The sequence below is a fragment of the Bubalus kerabau genome, chromosome 13 (assembly GCF_029407905.1).
Source record: "Bubalus kerabau isolate K-KA32 ecotype Philippines breed swamp buffalo chromosome 13, PCC_UOA_SB_1v2, whole genome shotgun sequence".
Lineage (NCBI taxonomy): Eukaryota > Metazoa > Chordata > Mammalia > Artiodactyla > Bovidae > Bubalus > Bubalus kerabau.
This window is the reverse complement of record NC_073636.1, coordinates 28,860,272-28,886,108: the sequence shown is the minus strand read 5'-3', so window position 1 is coordinate 28,886,108 and position 25,837 is coordinate 28,860,272. Positions and strand designations below refer to the sequence as shown.

At 45.1% G+C, this 25,837-nt stretch overlaps 1 protein-coding gene across 3 annotated transcripts in view; it reads left to right on the top strand.

Moving 5' to 3' along the window:
• FRMD4A (FERM domain containing 4A) overlaps positions 1 to 25,837 on the top strand; it is a 323,302-nt gene that overhangs the window by 135,776 nt on the left and 161,689 nt on the right. For all 3 annotated transcript variants that reach the window (XM_055543859.1, XM_055543862.1, XM_055543861.1), the window contains exon 3: positions 18,267 to 18,361. In XM_055543859.1, coding sequence (XP_055399834.1) covers positions 18,267 to 18,361 — 95 coding nt within the window. The remainder of the gene's footprint in view (positions 1 to 18,266; positions 18,362 to 25,837) is intronic.

Here is a 25,837-nt window from a genome sequence, read left to right as displayed (position 1 = left end):
GATCATTCTGTTGTTTTTGAGATTGCATCCAAATACTGCATTTTGGACTCTCTTGTTGACTATGATGGCTACTCCATTTCTTCTAAGGGATTCTTGCTTATAGTAGTAGATATAATGGTCATCTGAATTAAATTCACCCGTTCCAGTCCATTTTAATTCGCTGATTCCTAGAATATCGACGTTCACTCTTGCCATCTCCTGTTTGACCACTTCCAAGTTGCCTTGGTTCATGGACCTCACATTCCAGGTTCCTATGCAATATTGCTCTTTACAGCATCGGACTTTACTTCTATTACCAGTCACATCCACAACTGGGTGATGTTTTTGCTTTGGCTAAGTCTCTTCATTCCTTCTGGAGTTATTTCTCCAGTGATCTCCAGTTACATATTGGGCACCAACCAACCTGGGGAGTTCATCTTTCAGTGTCCTATCTTTTTGCCTTTTCATACTGTTCATGGGGTTCTCAAGGCAAGAATAATATTAATTCATTAATATACAATATTCATTAATATACAATATTTGTTTTTCTCTTTGACTTACTTCACCCTGCATGGCAGTCTCTAGGTCCATCCATGTCTCAACAAATGACCCATTTTCGTTCCTTTTTACAGCTAATATTCCACTGTATATATATGCCACATCTTCTTTATCCATTCCTCTGCTGATGGACATTTAGGTTGCTTCCATGTCCTGGCTATTGTAAGTAGTGCTATAATATGGAGTAATTTTTAAAAATCAGAGGTTAAGGTACTGAGCATACATGTGTGCCAAACACACACACACACACACACACACTGTATGAACATGAACACAAAAGTACAGGGTCAAACTTTCTTTTTCTTTTAGCCTCCTATGCAGATTCTGATGGCCATGCTGGAGTTGGATTCATGTGAAGCCTCGTGTTGGTCCCACAGGGGTAGGCATAGGTGAAATGAAGCAGTTGAAAGTCGGCTATTAGATCCAAGGATTTGGTGGCCAGGAGAGAACAGGGGATCTCTAATCTTATCCCGGGTTCTTCCTACTACACCTTGACTTTGGAGAAGCTCTGGGAGGAAGTTCATCTTATTTTCGTCATTTTCCCCCTTCTCATTGTAACGCTACCGCCATCTTGAATCCTTGACATCATCAATAGGAGTCTTTCCAATGGGCCTGGCAAGGCAGTAGCACAGAACAAAATCTCTTTTGTGCCTTTGACCTGGGCCAGAGTCTGACCCTTCGTCACACAAGTGGAGGAAAGGGGGGCAGGAGTGACAGCTCCCTCCCCAAAGGACACCCTGCCTAGCAACCAAGCCACTCTGCTGCCACAGGGTCAGAGGCTGTGATGATTTCTCTGTGCAGACTGACATGCCATTAAGAATGTAAAGCGTATTGACTCGACTCTACCAAGGGAAATGGAGGGCCTTAAGAGAGAGTGGGTGGGGGGAGTCTGGAGAGGCACCAGGTCAGGCCCCCAGATGAGTCACCACTCAGTGCAGACACCAGCAATGCCCGGGGGGGGGTGCGAGGGTCTCCCTCGCTGCATGTGAACTATTTCCCTGCAAGTCTAAGAGTTACGTGTCACCGCAGATGGCTCTGCCAGGGCCCTGGATTTATTCTGATGAAACGATTTTTGATTCAAAGAGACAGGTGGGTGACAAGGGCAGAAAGACTGGGTTGTACACCTTTGTCCTGGTTTCCTTTCTCCTCATTGGCAGGCCCCCCCACACTTCTTGGCTCCGTTTAGTAAGGGTGATTGGGGCTCACGCTCTGGATAATAAACCAGGAGGCGGCACGAGCCCTGAGCTGGATACTCTTCTAGAAGAGTCCCACTGAATATGTAGAGAGACCCTAGGAGTTGAGGGTGACTCCCTGACACCTCCTGAGATGGATGTCCTTGCTGGCTTTGAAGGCACTTGAACCTGGTAGGACTTAGAACAAGGACGGGTGAGGTCCCTTGGGGCCTGTGTGAAGACCAAGGAGGGCCTGGACCTGGGGACAGAACTCAGGGGACACTGGTTTTTATCAGTGTGAAGGCTCCTCTTGCTCTGATCCTTCCTCCACTATTCATTAATTGATGGATGCATTCATCCATCCATTCATTCATTGATCCACCTGGACAGTCATTTAACATTGACCATCTGGGTCAGGCTCCGTGAAAATGAAGATAAAGAGGATGCTGTTCCTGCTCCCTAGACATGGTCATTCTTGAAGAGGAATAGACTCTGAGCACAGATGCACCTGCTGTAAGACCTGAACATCCGGGGAGGCTGATGGGCCCTGTGAGCCTGAGCCCAGACGTCACATGGCGGTGCTGAGGCAGCCTGGGTGGGAACTCCAGAGCAGGTGTGAGGCCAAGGCAGCTCCCCCTTCAGAGAGGCTGCAGCACAGGGTCTTAAATTTAAAGGGTAGTTGGGGGCAAGGGGGCTTCCCTGGTGGTCCAGTGGTTAGGACTCCATGCTTCCACTTCAGGGGGCACAGGTTCGATCCCTGGTTGGGGAACTAAGATCCCACATGCCACACTGAGAGCCCAAAAAAAATGGTAGTAGGGGCAGCAGAGGAAGAGAAAGGGGCCAGGAGGCCCCGGGAGCAAATGTGCAGTGAAAACCCCAGCAGTAAAGGAAAGAATAGGGCTCCCACCTACCCCCTTGGTGTGGAGGTCTCCTCCCAGTGGGCTTGCAGACCTTCCCAAGATGAGATGCACATGCAGACCATCCCTGCCTCCTGGCCTTGTATCAGCACCTCTGATTCATCCCCCGCTCCATGTCCAAGGGCCCTTGGCTCAGCTCACCTGCTTCTCCGTTTTCCCATTGTGAATTTTTGGACGCGATTCCTTCCTCTCACCTTATCAGTCTGCAGGAGGCTGGTGTGGTTTGCCTGAATTGGACTGACTGCCAATTTCTTCGGTGGCTTGGCTTCAGAGTCAAGACAGAACATCAGTGCCAAGCTGCCTAATGGCTGACGCAAGCATGTGTTAAGAACCTAATAAAATATCGCCTCCAAAATTTCCAGCCAAATTCACTTATGTAAATAAATCAAACATAAGGCCTGTCCCAGAATATCCCATTGGGCTTCGGGAGACTGCTTTAAAACCTGCTCCAGGCAGAGAGGGGGTTGCATAGAGGGCTAAACTACGAAACAGTCCTGTCCTTCCCAGGGACTTGTGCTGAAGACATGCTATCTGCTGTCCCTTCCCGTGTGGGACCAATTGATAAATTCCTTCTTGGATGCAGTTCCAGGAAAGGCTTGCCTGTGTGTGAGAACTTAGCGTGCTTCTTGGGCCTGCTAACAAAACTGGTGTAACCTGGTCAGCACCAGGAACTAGTTTATTTCACGTGTTTGATCACCTTCAGTGGAGTCTGTCTTATTTAGTGTTTTAATCCCCCTATTTTATACCATCTAAAATTTTGTAAGCTTCCTCTGAGCCTTCTGAAAGTGGGGCTGGGGGTCAATGTAGGCAAATAATAAAATAGTATTTCTGATCTGAGAATGGGGGTCTTACAGGCGCCCAGTTTTCCCTTGGACCCCGTAGCACATCATCTGTTCTCATCCACTTAATTAGCACATGGCACGGGAGGGGCTGCCGTGCTTTTGCTTTGTTGTCGGCTGACTTCAGTGAAACGGCTCTTCAGGAATAAATATTCCTCAGCGAAAAGTTGCTCTCCCCTCCTTTACCTCCTGAGACACCAGCGCCTGTGCACTTTCTCATCTCTCTCCCACCCCCGGCGGCGGCGAGAGTGCCTTCTTAATTATATTGGAAATGACATCATGGGCAGAGCTCACTGTCTCTCTCTAGCTTGTACCTGCCAGCAATTTGCAAGAGCCATGGGGGGAGGGTCCGCAGGGAGGAGCCTTGGGGAACTTCCAAATTAAAATGCTAACCAATCTCAGAAAGCCGGCACCATGCCTTGATAAGTCCCTGGAGCAGGAGAGAGGTTTCTTTCTGGCCAGTAAATGTCGTTTTAACCCTAAAGAAGCAGGAGACAAGGACTGATGTGAGAGTACATCACTGTAGTGAATGGAGCCGAGCAGACACTGGGAGCAGAGATGGGTGCTATTTAGGGCAAGTCTACCCAAATGAGTTCATTTCCAAGGGAAGTTGTCTGCTTTCTCTTCTCCTTATTGCCTAGTGATGATTTATTCATGGTCCCTGAGATAAAGGATATGACAGTTCACCCAAAAGAGGATTTAGATTCCGATCAGAGTAGGCCCATGTCAAAGCGATGAGGGGATAAGTAATTTGTATGGAGATTCAGTTACTGATGGAAGGAGAAAAGGAGAGTGTGCTTTTATTCAGCACCTTCATGCACCAGGTACTTTATAAATGATCGTGTATTGACTCCTCACAGCAACCCATGAAGTAGGTGTTATTGTTCCAGTGTTTCAAAGTGAAAATAAATGCCGATCATGTTACACATGGAATAGAATTGGGTTTCCAAGCCTTGGCGTCTGACTACAAATTCACTGACTAGACTGCATGAAAGGGGCACTTACATTTTAAGATCCATCGTAGCACCATATATATTTTTAAGCGCCTCACAATGTCTCAGTCTCCCCATCATCATGCTAGACGGCAAGCTCTCTATTTCCTGTATGTGGGTGATGAAGCCTCTCTGAAAACCATGCATGCCCTTGGCATAAGACAGCAGGTGCCATCCTTCTGTTCATCACAGGTACCTGTCCCAGAAAATGGCTCTACCCTAGCTCTTCCTCTCTGCGCTACTGCCACATCATCCCCTTACCACTGAGACTCCTAAGAGCTCCTCGATACCGTGGACTACAGAATTTATGGTTGGAATGATCGAGCCTTGCCTTAGAGTCCATGGCCTCCGGTGAACCACACAGAGCTAATTTCAAAGCTCCAATGTCCTGTGCCCTGGAATGATGCTGTCCTTCACTCTTGCCTGAACGTTAGGCAAAGGGAAGACCTCAGTGTGCAGTGTCATGAAGACTTCAAGTTTGAATGGATTTGGGTGTCATTTGTCCCATTGGAAAGGTGACCAATTGGCCAGTTTCATCCTGGAGAACTCACTTCACCTTCCAGGGAATGTATGGGTGGTTTATGTCAAAAATAGTAATTTATCACTCGTGGTAGGACAAAATAGGGTCATAACCTGGTATGCAGGGCAGGCTTTGAGTTAAAGGGAAAAATAGAGGTGGTAGACATGATGACCATGGACGATGAATCCCAAGACCCTTAGCATCCCCCATATTTGCTTCCAGAATCTCCAAACTGGGGCTGCAGACTGTCAGCCAGCCCAACCTTATAGAGACATCTGAACACCATGCATCTCTTTGTGTTTTTGCCTCACTGAAGCGGTTATCATCTCATGAATTCAGAGAGGCTGCCAAGGGGAGCCACCCTGGACAAGCAGTCTGCGTGACATTACCCTGAGCAGGCTGGAGTCTGGGGGAGTAGTGTGTTAATCAGCAGGCGCTCCCTACTGAACACCTGCCCACCCACCCGGAGTCCCCGGGGAGCAAACCCTGAATAAAGCAGGCTCCCCAGCCGGCTGGCAGGAGCACTTTGCATTTCTGGAGGAGTAATGATTATGTGTGCTTGTCAGAGCCTTCCCATTGGGCATCATTCAAATGCACGGATGAGAAAGACTCAGCTTCCCAGACTGATAGCAACCCCAACTTTTCCCCACACTGGGACCAGGGTATATCTTAGCAAAATGTGGAAGAAACCATGTGGAAATAAGAGGATGAGAACAAGGGAATACATTAGTATCACATAAAGAATAATATATAAGACTAGTATAAAGGAAGGGGCCAAGTAAGTGGGAAACCAGAGGTTATTCCCTGGAAGTCCCTGACGCTGGATTAAATGACAGGGTCTGTTGGAAGGAGTGAGAATGGGGAGGAGGCAGAGGGATGAGGTTAAAGGGAGTTGGTTGCAGGGAGAAGTCAGGTTGGAGGAAAAGATGCACTAAAAGGAGGGGTTAGGAGTACAGACACAAACATCCTTTCCTGGGGATACGAGTAACTTTGCCAAAGTATATGTCAGAGCGTCCTTCTTGGGTACCTCAAGGTATAAGACCCCGTTGAAACCCAGGGACTGTCTTGTATCTGGGTCTGTGGTTTCTGGACCACATGGGGCCCCACAGTCTCTGCCTAGGAGTTTTGTGCTTCCAACCAGGCTTGAGTGAGCATGGAGGTTTCATTCTCCCCCATGGTCAGCTTTCTTGCTAAACTGGTGGAGCAATCAAACCAAGACCCTTCAGTCTGTCCTGATCTACCAATTAAAAAAAAATAACAAACCACCTTTATTAGGCACCTATTGTGTGCCAGGCACTGTGCCTGGGTGCAGGGCTACACATATTGATCAAACCTGATCCTGTCCTCTGGGAACGTATTGTCTGGCAGAATTCTGTTGCATTTAAAAAACACAGCTTCATATTCTTCCTGTCTGTGCTGTCTGTTACTTGCTGGATTATGCAGCTTTTAAAACCAAATCTTTGGAGTCAGTCCCGGTCTCCAGCCCCTTGTCTGCCCTGTGCCCCTGGGGGGTTTTGCCTTGGGCAGAGTGACCGTTCTAAGCTCCAGTGTCTGCATGTGTACAACGTGTTACAGGTTTGCTTTGAAGATGAAATAAGATGATATAAGTGAAGCATGCAGCCCAGAACCTGGAGGTGGGCAGGGGGCGGTAGAATATGGTGGTGCCCCGGGGCAAAGGGGCAGCAGCAGCTGGAGGGAAAGCGGGAAAGGGCCAGGAAACCTGGACATTAACATGGTGTGTGCAGTGACAGCTTTTTTTCTGCCAGGACTCCCACGTGATTGATGCCCTCTGGTTTTCTTTCCTTCCTGTTCCAGATCATTGCAGCCTTTTCTCAAACCACCTGCTTAAGTGGACTCTTGTTGTTCAGTTGCTAATGACTCTTTTCTGCGACCCCATGGACTGTAGCCCACCAGGCTCCTCTGTCCATGGGATTTCCCAGGCAAGAATACTAGAGTGGGTTGCCATTTCCTTCTCTAGGGGATCTTCCCAACCCAGGGATCAAACCTGCGTCTTCTGCATTGGCAGGTGGGCCAACAGAGAAGCCCAAAGTGGACTAGCAAAGGGCTGTCCTGGCCCCATGTGTGCTGATCACTAAGGTGACCTCCCTTGTCCATGGACAGGCTTCTCAGCCCCATGAATCTTAGTTTCCTGCCTTATCAGTTAAACGTGGGCTGGGTAACCAGTCAGTAGCTTTTTATATAATCCGGTGTTCCTAGGTGATTTATACCCGCCTGATCATGGAGTTAAATCTGCTGGTTACTAGCTTTGTGCATTTGGCAAGATACTCCTTTCTCTGGGCTTTAGCTCCTCCTGTATTACATTGGGGTGATCCTGACATCTGCCTCCTGGGTAAGGATTGACTCACTTCTCTGCTGGGAGACATGCTGCACCAGTAAACAGAAACCCTTAGTATTGGCTGTCTGGAGTCAGCTTTGCTGCGATGCTCTGCTGCTGGTCCCCCCTGAGCTGGAGGTCAGGCATTTGTCTCCTGTCCTCTAATGAGTTGGGGTTCAGACTGAATGGGGACCTCCCAGATGGTGAGATGCTCTCTCTGTCAGGACCCACTGAGATTTACAACACCCCCATCCCTACCCCTGCCTATCCCAGGCGCCTGGGGGCCCTAAAGAACGAATCAGCCTACATAAAGCCTTTCGCATTTGCCCCCAGCCACGGGAACCCAGGGGCTGCTGGAAGAGGCAGGAAGGAAGCCCGCCTCCCCAGCTAATCAGCCAGAGCATCAAGGGGGCGACCGGGAAGGGGAGCGCAGCTAGACCCGCGGCTGTGTGCGGGATGACCTCATGCATTCTCTCGATGGCCCGCGCGGCGCCCCCTCCCCAGGATGAAGGAGCAGCCAACCAGCGCTCGGCTGCTTATTGCCGAGCCCCCCGGGGGGGGGCGGGAGAGGCGGGGGGAGCCAGGTTCCCAGCTGCTCCGGGAAACACAATAACAGGCAGGGCTTCAAAGAGGCCGCAGGCAAGCTCTGGCATCATTAATTCAGAGCTGGCCCTCTTCACCTCCCTGTCTCCCTCTAGGTTTTCAGAAAAGTTGGAAAGAAAGAGCACTGACCTCGCTTTCTTTCTTTCCACTCTCAGCACAGGACGCTGCCACCGTACAGCTGCTCCGCCTCGGCCTCCTTCTCCGGGGCGGGAATCAAATTTTTCTGGGATGGGGGATGGCAGTACCCGGTGCCCAGGGACGGGTGTGACCCAGCTGTCCCCAGCAGCCTGGCGGTCACAGGGGGCACTGTGACCGCAGTGAGTGGTCCAGAACAGCCTTAAGGAGGAAGGAAAGGGGAGAGGGTGATCTCTCAGTCTCCCAGCCCCGTGATTCCTCCCAAAGCACAGATGGGAGCCGTGTGAGGTTTTAATTTTTTAATGCAATTAATTCAGAAGTAGCAATTCCATTGATTTCGAATCTGTGAGTTGCCCTCAAGGAATGGGGGATGACAGGAAAGGGCTTGAGGGGAGAAATGACTGAGTTGAAGCTGCCGGCAGCCACTGACTGCCTCCGATCAGCCCCTGAGACAAAGGTGTCCCCAGCTGGACTTGTGTCTGCGGCTTCCTTGCTCAGGTCAATGGCATTATAAAGAGAAAGTGCAAATACTAGTACAGGGCTTTCTGCGGAGACCCAGTTTTGTGTCTCAAACAACCAAGAGGTTTGGGGTTTCCTGTTGGTAGGACCTGAACGCCAGGCTCTGCGGGGCTTCTGTCTGTAGGTGTGCGTTCGTTTTCTGAGGCTGCCATAACAAATCACCACAAACTTGGGTGCTTGAAATAACAAACACATTCTCTCACAGTTCTGAAAGGCAGAAGCCAAAGTCAAGCTGTCAGTAGAGCTGAGCTTCCTCTGGAAGCTGGAGGGGAAAATCCATTCTTTTCAGCTTCTGGTGACTGCCAGCCTTCCCTGACACGTGGCTTCATCACTCCCATCTCTATCTTCACGTGGTCCTCTAGCGTGTGGCTGTATGTGTCAGAACTCCATCCGTCTGTCTCCTAGAAGGATCTGTGTGATTGCACTTCCTTTCAAGGATCATAATCACATCATGTATAATCGAGGGTCATGTTCACCGGCTCCAGCATTTAGGATAGACCTTTTGGGAGGGGGTCCCCATTCAGCCCGTTACAGGGCACAGCAAGTCATGTCACAAAGTAATTCACCATGTTCAGAGCACCCTGTTTTATTTGCAGAAGCCAAAACAGGCAAGTAACCCAAGTGTCCATCAGTGGATCAATAAATAAACAGAATGTGGTTCATTCATACTGTGGAATATTATTCAGCCCCGAAAAGTAAGGACATTCTGATACCTGCTGCCACGTGAATGAATTCTGAAGATGTTATGCTAAGTGAAATAAGCCAGCCACAAAAGGACAAACACTTTATAATTGTACTTAGATGGGGTACCTGAAGTAGTCAGGTTCATAGGAATGGAAAGTAGACTGATGGTTGCCAGGGGCTGGAGGAGGGGGGATGGGGAATTGTTTTGCAAGAGGAAATATTCTAGGGCTGCACAACAGTGTGAATATACTTAATAATATTGAACTGCATACTTAAAAGTGGTTAAGATGCTCAATTTTATGTTATGTGTGTTTTACCATACTTTTAAAAATGTTTGAATTAAAAGTAATACTGTTTGTTAATGCATATAGGTGGAATTAAAAAAAAAATGGTACAGGTGAACCTATTTGCAGGGCAGGGACAGAGACACAGATATAGAGAGTGGACATGTGGACATGAAGAGGGGATGAATTGGAAGATTGGGTTAACATATATACACTACCATGTGTAAAATAGATAGCTAGTAGGAACCTGTTGTATAACACAGGAACTCAGCTCAGTGATGACCTAGAGGGGTGGGATGGCAGGGAAGGGAGGCTCAAGAGGGAGGAGATATATTTGTATATATATAGCTGATTCATAGCAGAAACCAACATAACATTGCAAAGCAACTGTACCCCAATTTTAAAAAAGTTAAAGGATAATAAAAATAAATAAATTTACTGCAACATAAGAGTATGCATGCCAAGGATGAATGAAATCCCTGTGGTAAATGCTAGAGGAGTTCAGAGGAGAATGAGACTATTTAGAGATGGGATGATCCAGGGTCCTTCCTGGAAGAAGTGGGCCCGTGGGCCTTGAGCAAAATAAAATTTAAATGGGAGAGGGCAGGGGAGAGAAGATATTGTGGGCAAGATTTGAAAATAGAAATGAGATTGGTGGGTTTTTTTTTTCACTCTGATACAAACAGATTAGACAGAAATGAGCACTTTGGGAGAGAATTGGAGAAAAGTGAGATTAGATAGGCCCTATATTAAAGAGTGGCCTTAAATACCAGACTGGCCTTTACAACTTGATACCATTTAGGAGACTATTATCATAATTCATAGGTGAGATAAAGAGCATCTGAAGTAATAGTGAACACATAGAACATTCACTTTGTCTCAAGCATTTGCTCTGGCACCTAATGCGAGTCAGTGTTAATTCATTCAGTCCTCATTGCAGTCCTATGATGTGGGCATGGAGACCATCCCCGTTTTGCAGCCAAGGAAACTGAGGTGCAGAAAGGTCAAGTGACTTGCCCGAGATTGAATAAGAAGGATGGCTATGTTAACTGATAGATTTAAGAGATCCAGGGAGATCCAGAATGGTTGCAGAGTTTTTTTAGAAAGAATGACTAGACTCTTGAGACCATTGGGCAGGTTTTAGGGAAGGAAGGAACTAAATTGAATAAAAAGCTTAATGAATAAAGAATCCAAGGGCAGGGGTCTTAATTCATCAATCTAGTTCATAATTTTATAGAGGAAAATGCTGAGGTTCATAGCAGTTACACAGTTTGTCTAAGAGCATCTCTCTCGAATGGATCCATGTTAAGTGGAAAGTAGACTGTATGATTGATAATAAAAATATTCTGTGGAGAACTAAAGAGGAACTAGGGTACCATCTGGTCAGCTGATCCCTCTCGCCACACTTTGCCTGGACAGTTCACAAGGTCAGCTAGAAGGATCATGTGTGCCCAGAGCACTGTAGAGCCATGTGTCCGTGTGAAGTGTTCTTTTGATCTCTACAATCCAATCATGTCCCACCTTGAAAGCCAGTATAAACGAGGCCCATTCTGGAACCCTGTCCATGCAGGTATGTGCACAGTTTCCCACTGGAATAGTCCAGAGCCCTGGGAACTCAGGTCTGCATGGTAGAGTAAGACATTTATAAAGAAATTCTATTTGTCAGTTATAAGGATGATTTAAAGCCTAGAAGGGCACATGGGAAAAGAATCTGAGATAGAAAAAGAAAATGAGAAAAGCTATTGAGTGAACAAAGTTCATTATGGATTGAGAGAAAGTCAGTCTTAAACATCGTGACCTCAGAGAGCCTGGATGGTGCCAGTGACCCAGAATAGGCTGTTTCTAACCCACAACGCATAGGGCTTGCCTTGCTCACATTGGCATTGAGGCCTCAGCCACATTTGTCCTGAAGAACCTGACGAGTCTACAGGCCACCTGCCTGGCCTTGCTCCCAGCCAAATCCTGCAAAGCTCCACAAATGTTTACAGCACAAGTAATTGGCAAATTATAATCAGCAGATTTTGTAAACGTCACTTCAAAGTAACTAATAGCATAAAGCTTTCTGCTTACCCAGCAGTGTTCACCAAATGAGTTTAGGAAACGTTCTGAACGATGTAAGTTCATTAATCACCACCACATCAAGGTGGGATATTGTCTTAGTTTGCAAGTTCAAGGAATCACTGACTTTTAAATAGCTTTAAACCTACCATACAGGGAATTAAGATTTCAGTGCCTGAATCAATTGGATAAGGTATCCAATTGATAGATAAGTTTGTCTCTGATGACAAACCAACCCCTAAGGTCATGGTGAAAACTGAACAATGAGGTTTATTTCTCACTCGTGCTACTCATCCATGAGGTGGGGGGGAGAGCTTGCTCTCATTGGTAGAGCGGCTACCAGCTGGGGCATTGCCAGTCACCATGACAGTAGAAGAGGAGTGTGTCCTATTGTTTTTAAGATTTTTTTAATGTGGATCATTTTTAAAGTCTTTATTGAATTTGTTACAAGATTGCTTCTGTTTTATGTTTTGGTTTTTTGGTCTTGAGCCATTTGGGATATTATTACCTCCCTGACCAGGGTTTAAACCTGCACCACCTGCATTGGAAGGTAAATTCTTAACTACTTGACTGCCAGGAAACTCACAAAAATCTCTTAATTTAGATGATAATGTCATCATATAGGAGACTACTCATATGAAGGACATGGCGGTACCTCAGTAAGTTCTTGGAAAGGCATGAGATTGGAAGAAGGGGAATTAAATATGTAATTTGACTGTTTCAAATGACTGGCTAAGGTAGCCCCATGCCTCCATTTCTACAGAGAAAAGGCCTTACTGCTGGGACTCAAATATTAATATTTGAGGCCTATGGGCTAAGACTACAGTACTTCTCTCAGCTCGTTTCCTTTTCCCAGACTCCCCACCACTTCTGCACACAGGCTGGTCATTCACCCAGCCCATTCTATGGAATGATTACAGTATTTAGTCATGTGATAGATGACTTCTTGTCTCTTCCTGGGTAAATTTGTGTACCTCTGGTCAATTCCATTGAGATGATGACTTTCAAGTTTAACTCTCTTCTTTTCTTGGGTAAATTTGTATACCTCTGGTCATTTCTCTTGAGATGATGGCTTTCAAGTTTAACTCTCAAAGAGAAGGAAATCTTATTTCCATCATTTCCAAGTTTGGGCTGGGAATCTCCCCATTACCTCTAAGAACCCACAAATAATGAATTACTAGTCACACCTCATTTTAGAAAACAGTTTGATCCAATGTGCTCCCCCCGTGCATCCTCTATCACCATTCACCAGAGTTGACCTCATGTGACTTTTGCCATTTAAAAAAATATCAAATCTGTTCCAAGACCAGCGAGGATGCTTTTACACATGTGACACCAGCTTCAAAGGCAGACCCCAAACATGATCAAAATGTTTTAAAGAAATAGCAGATTATAGAAATGCTGTGACTGTTTTGAAAGGGATGCAAGCATTTGGAAGGATGAGTTATGGTACTTTGCAATGTAAAAATCAGCCTTACCTCCCTCCATTGAGTCACAGCCTCTGCATTAAATACTTTTTATCTGGGCAGCCAGGTACCTTGTGGGGATGGAGGTGATGCTAGCAACACAGCCCCATAGCATCCCTTAACAAATACAGCCTGAAGCTTCAAGAGCCCTCCTCCCCTCAGATTCTACTTGTCACTCATTAATCATGCTCTGAGATGTGCCGCATTGACTCCCCTGCCTTCCTTAGTGTGAATGGAAGCATAGCATATGGGATGACATTGATTTATCAAAATGGATTCTCCTGTTGATTTATGTTTTCTGGGGGGAGGAAGCTCTGCCCCCGCTTTAAAACCACTGTCATCATTTTTGGCCGTTTTCATTGGTAAATTGATGGTGATGAGACCCCGAGGCTGCCATGCTGGGAGCCCAGGATGAGGCAGCAGAGACGGGACCATCTGCTTTGGCTTTTTGCAATGAACACTAGCTGTTACTCTGTGCCCTAATGAGAGTCTGAGGGCCTATTGGCAAGTACTGTGTGCTGTGCATTTTTGTATCTCCTGCAGGGCTCGCTAGTGCCCTACACATTTTAGGCACTCCATAAATGTTTGTTGGATCAAAGGAAGTGCCCCTGTCTTAGTCGCTGCCTAACAAATACAATAGACCTGGAGGCTTAGATAGGAGACACTGATTTTGTCACAGTTCTGCAGGGTGGAAGTCCGAGGTCTGGGTGCCAGCCTGGTTGAGCTCTATGAGGGCTCTTTTCTTGACTTGGAGACTGCAGCCTTCTCACTGTGTCCTCACCTGGTGGAGAGAGAGCAAGCCAGCTCGCTGGCATCTCTTCTTATAAGGACACTAACCCCATCATGAGAACCTGCCCTTATGACCTCATCTAACCCTGATCAGCTCCCAAAGGCCCCACTGCCTAAAACCATCACAGTGAGGTCTAGGGCTTCCACATATGAATTTGGGAGGGGGGGACACAGCACAGTCCTTAGTAGCACCAAAAAAGTGAAAATAAGAAACTAAACTGTCTCGTAACTCTTTTTTTTTTTTTTTTTTTACCATCTTAACCCAGTTCACCTGCCCCTACTCATCCCCCCTATCTCTGGCAACCATCAGTCTGTTCTGTGTATCTATGAAGTGTTTTTTAATTTTCTTTTTTAGATTCCACATATAAGTGAGACCATATAGTATTTGTGTTTCTCTGTTTGATTTATTTCATTTAGCATAATACCCTCAAGGTCCACCCATATTGTTGTGAACGGTAAAATTTCCCGCTTCTTTATGGCTGAATAATACTGCATTGTGTGTATATACCACATTTTCTTTACCCATTCATCTATAGACATACACTTAGCTTGCTTCCATGTCTAGACTGTAGGAAATAATGCTGCAGTGAACAAGGGGGTACATATGTCTTTTCAAGTTAGTGTTTTTGTTTACTTTGGGTAAATATCCAGAAGTAGAATTGCGAGATCATATGCTAGTTCTGGTCCCATCACTTCATGGGAAATAGATGGGGAAACAGTGGAAACAGTGTCAGACTTTATTTTTGGGGGCTCCAAAATCACTGCAGATGATGACTGCAGCCATGAAATTAAAAGACGCTTACTCCTTGGAAGGAAAGTTATGACCAACCTAGATAGCATATTCAAAAGCAGAGACATTACTTTGCCAACAAAGGTCCGTCTAGTCAAGGCTATGGTTTTTCCTGTGGTCATGTATGGATGTGAGAGTTGGACTGTGAAGAAGGCTGAGTGCCGAAGAATTGATGCTTTTGAACTGTGGTGTTGGAGAAGACTCTTGAGAGTCCCTTGGACTGCAAGGAGATCCAACCAGTCCATTCTGAAGGAGATCAGCCCTGGGACTTCTTTAGAAGGAATGATGCTAAAGCTGAAACTCCAGTACTTTGGCCACCTCATGCGAAGAGTTGACTCATTGGAAAAGACTCTGATGCTGGGAGGAATTGGGGACAGGAGGAGAAGGGGACGCCAGAGGATGAGATGGCTGGGTGGCATCACTGACTCGATGGACATGGGTCTGGGTAAATTCTGGGAGTTGGTGATGGACAGGGAGGCCTGGCATGCTGTGATTTATGGGGTCGCAATGAGTTGGACACGACTGAGTGACTGAACTGAACTGATGCTAGTTCTAAAACTGTTATGTAACTCTTTGTTAAAATTAATTTTTATTTATTTGATTTTTGGCTGTGTTGGCTGTCTGTTGCTGCACACACAGTTTCTTTAGTTGCGTCTAGTGGGGGCTACTCAGTCGCTGTGTGTGGGCTTCTCACTGCGGTGGCTTCTCTTATTGTGGAGCACAGGCTCTAGGCTTTCAGGCTTCAGTGGCTGCAGCACACTGGTTCAGTAGTTTCAGTGCACAGGTCCAGTTGCTCCGTGGCACATGAGATCCTCCCAGATCGGGGATCGAACCCGTGTCCCTCGCCCTGGCAGGTGGACCCTCAACCACTGGACCATCAGGGAAGTCCTGCTGTGTAGCTCTTGATTTACACATCTTATCCACCCTCTTAATAGAAAAATGGAACAAAGTAACCACCGGAACAGGAAATATACTCAGGAATGGTATACTAATGTGCGTTAATGGAAATACACACACACATACGTTTTCTCTTCTCGCATTCTTTTTTGCTTTGTGCTTAGAGACATCCAGCGAGTATACTTGGAACAGGGCAGTTGTTGTAGAATAAAGGCAATGCATCTACAAAAACCTGATCTTGGAGGCAATTTAGAAATAGTTGACACCTTTTGGCTCCGCATCTCTATTATCAGCCTTTCCTTCCCCTCCTACATCTGAACCTGGTGATGGTGGTGTTGCTTAGTTGCTGAGTCGTGTCTGACTCTTTGTGACCCTGTGGACGCAGCACACCAGGCTTCTCATCCTCTGCCACCCTCTCCTCCTGTCCTCAGTCTTTCCCAGCATCAGAGTCTTGTCCAGTGAGTCAGCTCTTCGCATCAGGTGGCGAAAGTATTAGAGCTGTAGCATCAGTCCTTCCAATGAGTATTCAGGGTTGATTTCCTTTAGGATTGACTGGTTTGATCTCCTTGCTGTTCAAGGGACTCTCAAGAGTCTTCTCCAGCTCCACAGTTCAAAAGCATCAATTCTTTGGTGTTCAGCCTTCTTTATGGTCCAACTCTCACATCTATACATGACTACTGGGAAAACCATAGCTTAGACTATGTGAACCTTTGTCAGCAAAGAGAGGTCTCTGCTTTTTAATACGCTGTCTATATTTGTCATAGCTTTTTTTCCAAAGAGCAAGCGCCTTTAAATTTCATGACTGCAGTCACTGTCCACAGTGATTTTGGAGGCCAAGAAAATAAAATATTTGCCTGGTAGTCTGTGGTCATCTCAACAGTGATAGGCCAGAGTGATGGATGTATTGACAATGCAAACAGCTACAATGATTTCATACCTCAGGCTCTGACACACTCCTTTAGATTGGCAGAGATGTTCAGGAAAGAGTTGATGATAAAAATATTCTTGGATAAAAATATTCTTGGAAAGGCAGATTTTTGGTTTATTCTTAAATAACTATTCTCAAGTTCCTTTGGCCTTAATGCTAACATTTCTGTCAGGAAGTTACTCTTATTGTTTGAATTTTAAATTATGGGAGCATATAGAATGATCAGGGCTTCCCAAATGGCTCAGATGGTAAAGAATCCACTTGCCAATGCAGGAGACACTGGTTTGATCCCCGGGTTGGGAAGATCCCCTGGAGAAGGAAATGGCAACTTACTCCAGTATTTTGCCTGGAGAATTCCATGGACAGAGAAGGCTGGTGGGCTATATAGTCCATGGGGTCGCAAAGAGTCGGACATGACTGAGCGACTAACACACACACACACACACACACGCACGTATAGAGTAGTCAAGGGTAGTCTCTGGAACCAGAGTTCAAATCTCAACTCCAGTACTTAAAGAGAGATGTTTAATCTTTGGGCACCTGTTTCCTCCCCATACAATGGAATTATTAATAGAACCACCTTATAAAGATGTGATGAGGGTTAAAGAAGCTGGTGTTTGTAATGTGCTTGGAATAGGCCCTAGCACATAGCAGATAGCACATAGCAAATACTATATAAGTGCATGGTATATATATATATACATATATATGTATATATATATATATAAATACTATATAAGTGCATGGTATATATATATATACACCATGCACTTATATAGTATATATATATATATATATATATATATATATATATTAGGTTGGCTACAAAGTTCAAGTTTTTCCACTATATCTTATGGGAAAATCAAAATGAGCTTATTGACCAAACCAATATATCTATCTTCACATTCTATAATATATTAATTATAGTATTAATATATTATAGTGTTATATAACATTTGTGTTATGCAATATATATTTGATGTATGTCACAGCATATATATATTACATATGTTAGTGTTAGTTGCTTAGTTTTGTCTGGCTCTTTGCGACACCATGAACTGTAGCCTGCCAGGCTCCTCAGTCCATGAGATTTCTCAGGAAGAATACTGGAGTGGGCAGCCATTTCCTTCTTCATAGGATGTTCCCGACCCAGGGATCGAACCCATGTCTCTTGCATGGCAGGCAGATTCTTTACCATCTGCCACCAGGGTAGCCCATTACATATGTATGACTATGTATTTATATAAGGGACTTCCCTGGTGGCTCAGACGGTAAAGCGTCTGCCTACAATGTGGGAGACCTGGGTTCAATGCCTGGGTTGGGAAGATCTCCTGGAGAAGGAAATGGCAACCCACTCCAGTACTCTTGCCTGGAAAATCCCATGGACGGAGGAGCCTGGTAGGCTGCAGTCCATGGGGTCGCAAACAGTCGGACATCACTGAGTGACTTCACGTTCACTTTCTTGTATATATATATATATTTTTTTTTTAATAAGATATCTTCGTGTCAACTCAGTATAAAATGTTCTTCTGTGGGGAGGGGGAGAGCTGTGAGCTCTGACAGCCTTGTCAGTGGGCAAGTAGCATTTGTTGATAGAACAAACTACCGGGAAACAAGGCAGAAGGTCTCAGTCCACTGATGGCCCTGTCCTCACTGTCAACTCCTTGGGTTTTATAAAAACCATGTGTATGGATGTTCTTGAACTGTGAGACATTCCTTTCAAGAAATATGAGATTGAGATTGTGTGTTTCGGGAAACGGAATGTCTTGTCACTTACTCTCCCATTTTGTTCTCTCTCCAGCCCAAGCTTTTGGCCAAGGAGCTGCTTGACCTCGTGGCCTCTCACTTCAACCTGAAGGAGAAGGAATACTTTGGAATTGCCTTCACGGATGAGACGTAAGTACCCACGTGTTCAGAGAACCCGAAGGGAAAATATGGAACCCGAAATCGCACTGTCTCAACTGTCCACAGTGGAGGCTGCTGCAGGCCATGTAGGTCTCGTGGTTCAGGGTCAGTCCAAGTTCATCATTTGAATTTCAAAGGCCTTGTGATCATGCCTGGAACAGCCAAGGGATATAATTAGGATGATGCTCATATTATGAAATTTTTAGGTAAACCAGTTCTTATAATCAAGCCAGTGCGTGTTCAGAACTGAAATGTTTCTTTTTTAAAAAAAGATTTGTCTGGGTTTGTTTTCTGTTAGAGTTAAACGAAAACGTCTGGAAATGCAGCGTTTCTTTCCAGTGCTGGAATAACAATAACAGGAAGTCAATGCAATGATAAATTCAAAATGAAGAGTTATCTGTGCAGTTTCACTGTCAACGATGAAGTAGACTATAAAAATGGAAAATTCAGACTGCTCATCTGATGAAAAGTACATTTGTGTTCAGTGATCTTTTAATTTGGCTCTCTCAAGTGGTGTTTTGCAACACAAGGAAGGAGTATCTTTACTAAAATTTCAATTTCCTTCTTAATATATTGTTAATAAAAGAGTACAGTGTACACCTGCACAAATTCCTGATACACTGTTTTAAGCAAATGTTTTACAGTTCTTGCTCCTCTGTGCATACACACACACACTTGCACACATGCTCCTCCAGATCCTTAGAATTACAGAGATGATGTCCTAAAACATTAATAGATTAGGGTTAGGTGAGCATCTGGACAAGACGACTCTGGGAGGCAGGTCCCATTGAAGCAGGTTGGGCTCAGGAGCAAGGACTGGAGGCATCCACATTGGTCGGTGGGAGAGATGATCAGGTGTATATGTGCGAGGACCCTCTGGGAGCCGCAGGTGGATGGGGCGGCCGCAGCATTTATCATCCATATCAGGACCCTGTGGGTAAAAGAGGGTGTAAGTTGGGACTGTCTGGGGAAAACTGGGCAGATTATCAACCCTCTAAATTAGCAACCTTTCAGGTGGCAGTGTGAGCAGTATTGGGGGCAGAGTCACACCTGGCTCCAGAAAGTCGAGAGGAACAGGCTGCCCCTGGCCCTGGAGCCTCGGAGAACCGAGCCAGAAGGGAGGCAGGACTGCTTGCTCCTGGTCTAGAAGGATTGCTGTGCCTGTGGGTGGGACCTCGTAAACAGGGCTGTGACCTGGAGGGCTATGATGGGAAAGAGCCAACAAAGTAATTTTTAAAAATGCTTTAAGACAAATGTACAAATATACATGGAGAATAACCACTTTCGTGAATGTGCTTGTTTTCTACCCTTTCTCCTGAAAACCACTGTAACCTTCTCAACTGGTACTCAGACATTTTTCACTAATTAGAAGGAAACCACAGTTTCAATTCGTCATATCCCATTGTTCACATTTCCCAAGTACGTTTCCTCTCCTCAGAGAGCCAGTGAACTCAAGATGGGTCCCAATTTGACTTCCCTTTGGGATAAACAAGTCAGAGAATGAGCTTATTGTCCTGGGCCCAGGAGGAAAAAATACACCTGCCGAAGGTTTCAGATCACAGCCATAATGGCACCAGCCAGGAAGAAATGAACATCAAGGAGAAAGTCCCTCTGCTCCCAGGAGAGATGAAAGCAGGAAAACCACACAGCACCACCCACCTGTCCCATCGAATGGAGCCCGTCTGCCCCAGGCTCCCTGGGCTGGTGGGGAAAGTGTGTGTGTGCATATGTCTGTCTGTTCCAGGTCTTGACCTCCTGGCTCCCCGGGCCAGTGGGGAAAGTGTGTGTGTGTCTGTGTGTGTGTGCCTGTGTCTGTGTGTGTACACGTGCATGCAGGCTAGAGGCACGCAGGCTGGCGGGAAGGGTCCCTCTCCCTGGACTGTGAACTGGCAGCTGGAGAGCCCTGTTGGGGATGGTGGGGGTGATAAGGAGGATATGAACCATTGTCTGGCACCGTCCAGAGGAAGAGTGGCCACCACCAACCTCTTCACCTGGGTGTGGGTGGGAGGGCTCCTCTGGCGATTGTAAAAGTGGTGGACAGCCAGCCGAGATCAGTGGACAAGACTTTGCAGCTGGCAGACAGTTCCTGGAAAAGAGATGGCAGATGGGCCTGACTCACCAGGGAACAGTGAGTATCAGGGACCCCTAGGAAATCAGGAACCAGCCTCCGAGAGACCAGGATGAGGAGACAGAACAAAGGGAAGGCAGGGGTGGCCGTGACTCAGGCCATTGTCAGTCAAGGGCTGACCACACCTGGGGCCAAGGCATTGGCTCATGGCCTCTTTGGTCATCTGACCTTTGCTCCTTTTCTTGGTGGGAAAGGAATGAATGAAAGCTGTGACCAAAGAATGGTGCCTGTGGGTGAGGCTTGGTCTGTGCGGTGTGCTTAGGTGCTCAGTCATGTACGACTCTGTGACTCCATGGATTGTAGCCCGCCAGGCTCCTCTGTCCATGGAATTCTCCAGGCAAGAATACTGGAGTGGGTTGCCATGCCCTACTCCGAGGGATCTTCCTGACCCAGGGATCAAACCCAGGTCTCCCACATTGCAGGTAGATTCTTTACCGTCTGAGCCACCAGGGAAGTGTCTAGGTGGTGATGATACGTCGGTAACCACTATCCTTGCCCTGTATCCTGCCTCTGCTCTCACACTGGGCACTGCTAGACAGTAATGCCAGATCATTTAATAACTGGATTTTCTAATTATGCATGTGTATTGTGTTGTGTGGTTGTGTGTGTGTGATTTCTGCAGGTACTACACTGTGTATTTAATAATGAAATGCAGTTGAACTTTCATCCTTTATTGCAATCCATGGCATACCCCATGCATTTGCCTTTTTCCTAATTCAGATCAAAACAAGACTTAGAAAGTGCTGTAGGGACTTCCTAGCCAGTTCAGTGGCTAAGACCCACTCTCGCAGTGCAGGGGGCACCAGTTCCATCCCTTGTTAGGGAACTTAACGTCCCTCATGCTGCATGGTGCAGCCAAAAAAAAAAAGAAGAAAGAAGTGCTATAAGCTATAAAATACTGCACTAGTGTTAGGAGTTGCCAGCAGTGTTATAATTCCTAATAGTACAGTATGTGACTCGTGTATAGTCAGTGAGTCTTTCAGTGTGCTGTTGATGACATTTCGTAGGCTCTGGATGGGCATGGAGAAAAGAAATAGGAAAGAGAATGTAGACGAAACTGGAAGATTTCCTAAATTCCTTTCACCCCTAAGTTGCATTCATTAATAGTGTCCAAGGCCACAGTGCCAGACTCTGTGTCCAGGGATATTTCCTATCGTTAGTTAATCAATGCAGGATTAGTACTAGGTCTATCTTCTGTTTTTTTTAATTCAATTTTTAAAATTTTTATGTAGAAATAATTGGTTATACAGAAAAGCTGCACAGATAGTACAAAATTCTCATATACCCCTTACCCAGCTTCCCCTAATGTGAATATCATAAATACTGTGTGATAAGTATCAAAACTAAGACATTAACCTTGGTATTGATACTGTTAGTAACTGAACTACAGACTTTATTCAAATTTCACCACTTTCCCCACTGAATGTCTTTTTCTATTTCCCGATTCAAGTGCATTTAGCCCCTTTTATTTTTAATAACTCTGCACAAGTAAAAAGATATACAAGCGAACTTTGTTTTTTTATGGTTTCTTTTATTGCACTTCACAGATACTCTGTTTTTTACAGATTGAAGGTTTGTGTGGTAACCCTTCATTGAGCAAGTCGGTCAGTGCCATTTTTCCTACAGCATTTGCTCATCTTGTGTCTCTGTGTCATATGGTCTGGTAATTCTCACAATACTTCAAACTTTTTCATTTTTACTGTATTTTTTATGGTTGTCTGTGATTGGTGACGGAGAAGGCAATGGCACCCCACTCCAGTACTCTTGCCTGGAAAATCCCATGGACGGAGGAGCCTGGTAGGCTGCAGTCCATAGGGTCACTAAGAGTCAGACACGACTGAGCGACTTCACCTTCACTTTTCACTTTCATGCATTGGAGAAGGAAATGGCAACCCACTCCAGTGTTCTTGCCTGGAGAATCCCAGGGACGGGGAGCCTGGTGGGCTGCCGTCTATGGGATCACACAGAGTCGGACACAACTGAAGTGACTTAGCTGTAGCAGCAGTAGCAGTGATTGGTGATCTTTGATGTTACTCTTGTAAAAAAGATTACAACTCACAGAAGGCTCAGATGAGTGTTAGCATTTTTTAGCCATGAAGTATATTTAATTAAAGTATGTACCTTGTTTTCTTAGACAATGCTACTGCGGAGTTAATAGGCTACTGTATAATGTAAACATAACTTTTATATGCACTGGGAAACCAACAAATCCATGTAACTCTCATTTTTGTGACATTCACTTTATTTTGGTGGTCTGGAAGCAATCACCCAGTTTATCTCTGAGGTGTCCATAGATGGTTATCAATGAATATCTGAAGTGTGGTGATCCATGCAAACTACGACATTTTAGCAGTCTTTAAAATGTTCTGAAGCCAAGTAAGAGCCTAGTGTAAGTTTTTTTTAATATAATTTTATTTATATATTTTTGTTTGGGCTGGGTTTTCATTGCCACATGCAGTCTTTAGTTGCAGCAAGCGGAGGCTACACTTTTCGTTGCTGTGCTCAGGCTTCTCACTGAGGTGGCTTCTCATGTTTTCTGTGTTCAGGCTTCTCACTGAGGTGGCTCCTCATGTTTTGGAGCACAGGCTCCAGGCATATGGGCTTCAGTAGTTGCAGTACATGGGCTCAGTAGTTGAGGTGTTTGGGTGTAGTTGCTCCATGGCATTTGGAATCTTCCTGGATCAGGAATCAAACCCATGTTGCCTGTGTCGCCAGGCAGATTCTCATCCACTGTGCCACCAGGGAAGTCCTAATATAAATTGGATCTTAAAATAATTAATGTTTTGCTACTGACGTGGTCCTCAACCTTGACTCCACATTGAATTCAACTTGGACTCTTTATAAAATGCCAGTGTCTGGGCCCTACCCCCAGAAATTCTTATTTAATTGGTCGAGGTGTTGCCTGAGCATGAGGATTTTTGAAAGCTCTCCAGTTGATTCTTATGTGTAGCCAGTTTGAAAACCGCTGTCATAGAGCAGAGGGATGCTGGTGTAAGTTGTCTCTGCCCCCTCCCTCCAGATCCAGGAAGAGAAGCTGAGTTCATTCTAACTTTGAATATTTGAGGCCCATCAGGACTCATGCCATGAGCCTGCAAAGTTATAAACTCTTCCCCATTCCAGATTCTGGAAACCTGTTTAGAACCCACTCAGAACTTCAGATTTCGTGTTTCCTAGAGTGCAAATAGAATAACCAAGATTTTCCTTTATCAAACACTAACATTCATCATTTAAGGAAAGTTATTTTTGTATGTTATTTTTGAAATATTCCCACTGCTGTTTCAACACTCAGGCTGATTTTTTTCATAAGTCATGGTTCTGATGGTATAATTTAAATCTGTAAAGCCCTATTTTTAGTTATCTGATCTATTCTCAGTCATAATTGTTCCTCTGTTTGGGTTTCTTTTAAAAAAAAAAAAAACTTTACTGAGGTGAAATTGACATACAAAACTGCACATATTTAAGGCCTCCCCCGCGGCTCAGAAGGTAAAGAATCCGCCTGCAGTGCAGGAGCCACAGGAGAGTCAGGTTTGACCCCTGGGTCAGGAAGAGCCCCTGGAGGAGGAAAATGGCAACCCACTCCAGTATACTTGCCAGAAAAATCCCATGGACAGAGGAGTCTGGCGGGCTACAGTACAAAGCATCACCAAGAGTGGAACACGACTAAGCGAGCATAGCACATACTTAAAGTGTACAGTTCAACGAGTTTGGACATAGGCAAGCATGGATAACACCCAAGTGTTTAATTTTTAAAAATTTTTTATTTTATATTGGGCTATAGTTGATTTACAATGTATAGGTGTACAGCAAAGTAATTCAGTTATATGTATAGATATATCTATTCTTTTTCAAACTCTTTTCCCATTTAGGTTATTAAGTAATATTGGCATAGGCAAACACCTGTAACATCCAAGTTTTCCATTTTTAAAATAAAAAAGTTGATGGAGGATCCCACTGTCAACAGCAATAACTGAACAGCTTTTAGGCTATTTAGCAGAAATGGTCAAATATCCCTCAAGGTGAAGTCATGATTAATTGTAACATATTTAAATTTTAATTTTAATTCCCTGTCATAAATTTAAAGGATTGTTTGTCAAATGCTGTAAATAAGTATCTGTGTAAGAACACTTTAAGAAGTATTTAGAAAGTTGAAGGAGAAAGATACAAAACTTAGTTAAGCCATTGTTGCACATTTTCAAAGCCATGTACAGTTCCAGTGTATTCTCACGTACCAATTAGGAAAATGAATAGTTCTTAACCTCTTATTTAATCACAGACCCCTGTGAAATTTAAGAAGTTACATTCCCTCACCCCCACAATTGTTTACATACAGAATAATTAGTACTTAAATTTTAGAAGGTTCACAGGCACTCTGAAGCCAGAATCTAAGTTGAAGAACCGATTAAGGATTTTTTAAAAAAACAACATGCTGTGTCTTAATTAATTGAGCCATGGATAGGTACTGATAAGGGAGTGTGATTTATCTGGATAATTAAATGCCCATATCACACTGGAATTGCATCCGTAGACCCAATGCCAGGACAATGACGAGAACCCTCAGTTCAGCAGCACCTTTGAGTCCTGTGACCCTTGACTAGAACCAGGACCAGCATGGACTGAGACATGTGAAAAGGGGCTAGTTGATGAGCATCCCCAGTCACAAGCTGATGTGCAATTTAAAAAAGCAGAAAAGCGGTTTTCCAATTGCAGAAGAAACCACCACAAGTTGCAGCCCTGGGAATGTAATTTATTTGGAAATAGGTTTGGGATTTCCATTCATTAAATGCTCTGTACTGTGCGACCGAGGAGAAAATCAATGGCTACAACCTCGGTGCCCGGGTTGTAATAGCTGCTTCTGGGAACGTGGCATTCAGCGTTCATTACCCCCTCGGAGACAGCCCACTGAGACCTTCAGACGCCGTGGCAAACAACAGGACCTTCTGTTCAGGAACCAGAAAAGGGCTTTAGCAGAACTCTTCCTGTGTGCAGCTAAGAGAAAAAAGAATGAGGCAACCAGAAGGGGTCTTAGGAATCCAATCTTTCTCCTGACCTTTTCCTCCCAAAACCCAGTGGTACAGGGGAGCCCGGGCCCAGCTTAGGTGAATTCTCATTGGATACAAAGATTGTTTAGTTACGGTGGGAGCAGCGTCCAGACGTGGAGGGCAGTCATGGAACCAACAGCAATATTGATCTATGGGGCTTATCTAAAGCCAATGTATTCGCTTCTCAGCAAATGTTTATTTAGCATCCACTACTGAGTCTGGAGATACAGAAGTAACTGGCCTGTGACCACTTGGAGAGCTTGTATTTTTAGTTTAGGCAATAAATTTAAGTTATAGGTA